The following is a 6,026-nucleotide window of genomic DNA, read 5'->3' as shown; positions in this document are numbered from 1 at the left end:
CTTGTTTCTTTTGTATTTTTGGTCAAGTTGTAGCATTTGGTGCTCTCATTTCGTAAGCAGCCCAGAGGACTACAGGCTTGGAAACTTAGTCTAAAGACTCTACCTTTAGACAAGTGTGGAAGAAGAAATTAGTCACTCTTGATGTCTCATGCAAATATACTTTAGACAAAAACATGTTAAGCAGGGTGAAGTAAAGTAACTGAATTAATTTCTTAAGTTTGGTTGCTCTGCAGTTGATGGAGGAGGAACCAATTTGGAAGTCGCTATTTCTTTTACTCTTCATCACAAGACACAAATGCAACATAAATGTGAGGTTCAGTATATTAAGTATAACTGCTGAAGCTATATAATATAAATGCCAGTTTTGGGGGTACTTCCTATTTTAATTTTCTTATTTGGCACATACATAATGGCACCTGTGAATTTCTCTTTAAATGCTGATGCTCTCTAAACTTTGCCTTTCTTATTGTCACTTTGGATTAAGACATGTAATACAATTCAGTGCACTAAAGCTTGTTCCATGATTCCAACTTACAATTGTACTTAGTTTGCTATGATTTTATATAGCCCTGCCTACATTAACACATTGATAAATTATTTATAGACCATTTCAATCTGTTTTACTCTGATACTAAATTACTCAAATGTTTGAAATAATAAACTTTTTCTACGACTGAAGTTTCACTCAACCCCAAGGAGTTGACTGGCTGGCCTGGAATCACTATTATCCAACACGATGCCAATGGGCATCATGTATAGGTAAAAAGACAATGGTTCTTACATTTTTAATAACATACACAGTTATTACTTATACATACCAGTATTATAACCCTCATATCCCTGTAACAGTCACACCCAGAGGCTGTGCAAAAGCAACAGCAATATATATATGGTGTTCCACATTTAGGTAATTTGTTTATTTTTTTCAGCTCATCTTAAATCTTCCTGCTGCAGCCAAGACATTTTTAAAAAAGGGGCATGTTTTACTTTGCAGGCAAACTGCTTCTGTTTTCATCTTCAATTTACATTGTGTAAGTTGGATAATGGAACAACCCGAGTTGTATTACATATTTTCATCTAAAGTGACAATAACAAAGGCATAGTTTACATGTTTAGACATCATCCCCATCTGAAGAATGAATTCACAGTATACATTTGTATTTGCACAAATAGGGCAATAAAAACACAAAAAATGTCCAGAACTGACATTTCTCATCATACAACCAGCCAGTCAAAATAAAACAACTGAAAATGTGGATCTGATAATGTGACAACACAGTTAAATGTATGAATTCTTACAAAATGAATTACAAAATTATATATAAATAAGAAATTTATTTGTTGTAAGAAACGGGAGTTAAAGATGTTATAAGCTAGTAACTCCATGATAGTTAAAGTGAAACTAAATACAAACTATAGCTTCATTGAGTTGGCCTGTACAGACATAATTTAATTATTATTGTGAACATTTAGAGTGGATCACTGCAGTTCTAGATCACTGTACCATATTATCAAATATTTCTAGCATTGCATTTTGGCATTTGCAAGTAAATATTGTTCATATAAGTATTTATCTCTTAACCATGGTTGACTACATCACTTTCAGTGTTAATGCTTTGAATGTTTCTGTGAGGTTTTAGAGACTGCAACAATAAAAAAGGAATTAGCAATGATACACTTATTATTACACCATTGATGTGAAGTCTATCAGTGAGGCTGTGTAGAAGATGATTATATTTTATGCATTTAGTCAGACACTTTGGTACAAATACATTTTTTTATTTCACATACATAGTTTTTTACTTTTACTTTTGTTTTCACAATCTAAATGATTCAACAACAAAATGAAGAACTACCACAACAAAGTCCAAAATTCCTACTGGGGAAAATGATGCAAATGTCACTGTAGTAAAACTGACACATGTAGTTTGCCAACTAGCAAAGGTACAGTTAAAGGAATAAAAATAGACAAAATAAGACAGAAAAGTGGTTCATGTAGGTTGCTTGACCAATACTCAATGTTATGACAATCCAGCTGTTATCCTGAAAAGTTTTTGAAGACTGAATTTTGCAAAATTCTTAATACTTTCATGAATAAAATCATTTTCTTGTGCTTCTATTGATAAATGATATATATATTTATTAATATTTATTCAATTGGGGAGCAGAGGACAAATACTTAGCCATAGAAGCCCTTCTGGAATCAATGGAAACTTCAAAAGCCTGAAGAATGTACTTGTGGAACAGGGTTATAGCAATTTTAGCAAGTGTATCCCATGAATATTGCTATGAACTATTCTTTTGAACGATTATGTACATACATGTACATAATGAAGCATTACGTACACATATGAAAATATAGAACATAGGAAATGGTGTTTCATTGATTGGTGAATAAGCATGGCGCAAGACTAAACAAAGTAGGTTATAGCTTAGATACAAATTTGTAATGTACATTGTTCAACTGAGTCTGTAGATCCATCCCAAAACTGAATGATTCTGGGACATATAAATTTCAAAAAGTTGATAACTGACACTTATTTCATCCAGGTCTTCATGAGAGCAACTCATCTGAGAGGTTTTTCCAGCAGTGATAGTCATTCTAAAATCTTTTTCATTTGAGACACAGTATTCAAGAACTATATCAAGATCCACAGATTTAAGGTAATGCTCATCATTTTGTGATGCCCCAAGGTCTTTTCACTACCACTCTTCCTGTAGCAGTGAGAAGATTCAGTCATTCTGTTTTCAAAAAAATACACTGTACTTTGGGCTTTTCCACAATCCAGACTCTGAGTTCTATAAAAGAAGTCACATCATTTTCATGTTAAAACGACGAGGACCGGCTTGTCCCTCTGCTGAGTCAACATTAGTGCCGTTAGACTTTGATCGTGGCACATGTTCAACATCTATATTGTTTTTGTGTTTTCCTTTTCCCCTGCTCCAAACAAAAAGAAGCAGGAAACAAAACAAGACCACTCCCAGGAATGTGAAACAACCCATAGCTGTTGACACTAAAATAGTCTTAAGGTCAAAACCGAGGGTCACACCAGTCGTTCCATTGGCAGTGGCATTGCTGGGATCTGTGTAGTACTGGGTCCTGTTGGCATACAGTGATCCTAAACTTTTCACCGCCAATGATGTCTTCAAGGTGTCATTTCCAGCAGTGTTGGAGGCAAGGCAAAGGTACTCTCCACTGTCTTGGACTTCTGCTGCCTTGATTTCTAGTGTACCATTTTTATGGATGGTTACTCTACTATGGCTGTTTGTTAGCACTCGGCGATGTGGGGACAACCAAGACACAATTGGCCTTGGTGTCCCATCAGCACTGCAACGCAACATAGCCTGCTGACCCTCATCTACAGTAACTGTTTGTGTTTTATTTTCACGAATTTTCGGTTTGGTACATGTAACATAATAAGACAGGAGAGTCTCCTTAAACTCCTTAAAAGGGCGTCCACGAATGCCCTCAGGTGTGCTGCATTCTGGCTGTGAATCCCCAAAGAAGATGGAATGCCTCTTCTGCAGGATCCACATGAGGCGGCAATCACACACTAAGGGGTTGTTGTCAATGAGAAGAACCGCCAGAGCCTCAGGAGACTGAAAAACGCCCTTTTCCAATGTATCCAGTCGATTGTGTGAGATATTGAGAACTCTGAGACCCCGCAGACCTTGGAATGCATACTGTTCAATGGTGGTCAGCTGAGCTCCAACAATATGCAGCTCTCGCAGCCGAACCAGTTCCATCAGCATGCCCGCTTCAATGTGCCTGATGCGGTTGTAGGACAGATTGAGATGTGTCAGATAGGGAAGATGCTTCAGGGCTAGGTAAGGGAAGGTGGACAAGTTGGTGTTGGTTATAAACAGTGTTGTCAAGTTGAGGCCATGCAGGGTATTAGCTGGCACATGGTCTAGTGAAGGCCAGTTATCAATTTCTAAGTGCCGCAATCGGAATAGCTTTTTGAATGAGTATGGATGTAAAGTGCTAATGCTGAGGTATCGTAGATGCAGGCTGACCAGGTTGTGCAGATGAGAAAGAGCCTCAGTGGGTACAACTGTTAGGTTGCACCTTTCTAAGGTTAGTGTCTCCAGGCTTAAAAGTCCACTGAATGCACGGTGAGAGATGTAAACCAGGTCATTGTCACCCACTTCCAAAAACCTAAGATTGTGCAAGTCCTGGAACATATAATCCAGGAGAATGACAATCTTGTTGTCACTTATATCCAGTCGGGTAAGATTGGCTAAGCCTGTGAAGACACCCAGAGGAATAAGCTTGATTCGATTGCTTTTGAGGCTGAGCGAGTGCATGTTAAACAACCCATTGAATGCTCCAGGCTCAACATAGCTGATAATATTTCCACTGAGGTCAAGTTCCTCAAGCCCAGGGAAGGCAAAAAAGTCATCGGGGTTGATCATTGTCAGCTTGTTCTTACTTAAGTCCAGGATTCTTGTTTCAGTTGGGATGCCATCTGGGATGGTGGGCATGCGCTTACGGTGACAGACAACTGCCTTGCTTTGTGCTGAACACTCGCATCGCGAGGGACATCCCAGGGTAGAACCCACAAAAACAGCCACGAGGGCCAATCCCAGGAAAGGCTGCCAGCATGAGATGACCGTGTGCGGCATGACTTTGCTCATAAACTCGACCATTCTGTCACGGTTCTGCAAGACAAGAAAACAAAGGGAGAGAAAGCGATATATTAGCTGGTTCCTCATGATAGACTTCATTGTGTGCCTGAAGAATGAATAATGAATATTCACAAATAACATAGGAGAATTAACTATGGAGAAAACCACACAAGGTGAACATAAAAATATTTGATAAATGTAGCTCACCACATCGAAATATCAAGAATGCCTTCCTTAGCATTCTTGTGGATGCATACAGGGTGAACAATTGGGTGCTAGGCTTTGTTTTGACATCACCCACTGTTTCAATAGAAACAAAGAACTTCAGAAAAAGTTTCTTAAAAAGTTGAATGTTTTTATTGTAAATGATTTATCTATTTTTGACATGTGTATATATATATATATATATATATATTTTTTTTTTTAAGCACATTGTTATTCGGAAATAGTAGCATTCAGAAAAAGTATCCACCCTATCTCTAAAAGGACAGAAAGAAGAAAAAGAAAGAATAAAGAATAAAAGAAACCACTCGAAAATCATGAAGTTCATGGAGGTGTAACATGGAAAAATTGAGAAACTTACAAAACTGAAACACATGTAACATTCAAAGAACATTATGAATATCATTACAAGCATTTCCTCCAAAAGAGCAGAATTTACTAATTTGTCATGTTGAATATTTTTATATTTTTTGATTTAGAAATAAAACATGTTTAAAACATGGATACTCGAGAAAAAATAATACAAAACACAACTTGCACTATATCACTGGGTGGCTTTACATATTTCGGTTATTCATACATACAGCTGTACTTATATCATAAAGCACATACAGTAGATACATGAACTAATGCCGTGTTTGCAACAAACAGACTGGGTGACAGGTTGCAAGGATTGCAAACCATTCCTGCCTCATTTGGTGTGTCATGGGCTGTGCTAAATTTAAACGATGACAGGAATAATCTGAATTTCTCCTCAGGCTTATTCTAACAGATTATGGTGCAAAGATAATATGATGACATACTTATCTAAAGAGAAGCATTATATAAACCTAAGAAATCAACTAAGATAGCTGAAATATTTCTGCTGCTGTAATATAATATTTATATGACAGGACATTTCTATATGGAGGGGGCATATATGAAAAGTAAACTTTCATATTGATATTTTAATGTTCAGTTACTATTCAAACAGTATAAAGATTTATTTTCAAGTCTAGTTTAATACAAACAGCCACGACACAGATAACTGCAGCCTTGAGAGGACTGCTGAGAAAAGTTGATTTAAGAACTTGGTGAAACAGTTCTACTCCGAGTCAGTCCCAAATGACCAAGATACTTTCCATTTTGCTAAGGGAGAGACACTCCAGAAACGTTAAAAACAATACGCTAGTTTC

At 37.0% G+C, this 6,026-nt stretch overlaps 1 protein-coding gene across 2 annotated transcripts in view; it reads right to left on the bottom strand.

Annotated features, from left to right (window-relative positions):
• Positions 1 to 1,303: 1,303 nt before the first annotated feature.
• The window catches only part of lingo2 (leucine rich repeat and Ig domain containing 2), a 207,147-nt gene continuing 202,424 nt past the window's right edge, over positions 1,304 to 6,026 (bottom strand). For both annotated transcript variants that reach the window (XM_086260198.1, XM_086260203.1), the window contains exon 5: positions 1,304 to 4,662. In XM_086260198.1, coding sequence (XP_086116324.1) covers positions 2,812 to 4,650 — 1,839 coding nt within the window. In that variant the 5' untranslated portion in view covers positions 4,651 to 4,662 and the 3' untranslated portion in view covers positions 1,304 to 2,811. The remainder of the gene's footprint in view (positions 4,663 to 6,026) is intronic.

This window comes from Aulonocara sp. 'chitande type north' Nkhata Bay, linkage group LG2 (assembly GCF_057382095.1).
Source record: "Aulonocara sp. 'chitande type north' Nkhata Bay isolate Kocher_YH1m ecotype deep benthic linkage group LG2, A_spYH_male_GT1.1, whole genome shotgun sequence".
Classification (NCBI taxonomy): domain Eukaryota; kingdom Metazoa; phylum Chordata; class Actinopteri; order Cichliformes; family Cichlidae; genus Aulonocara; species Aulonocara sp. 'chitande type north' Nkhata Bay.
Note: the sequence above shows the minus strand (reverse complement) of the source record. Positions and strands in the feature narration are given on the sequence as shown.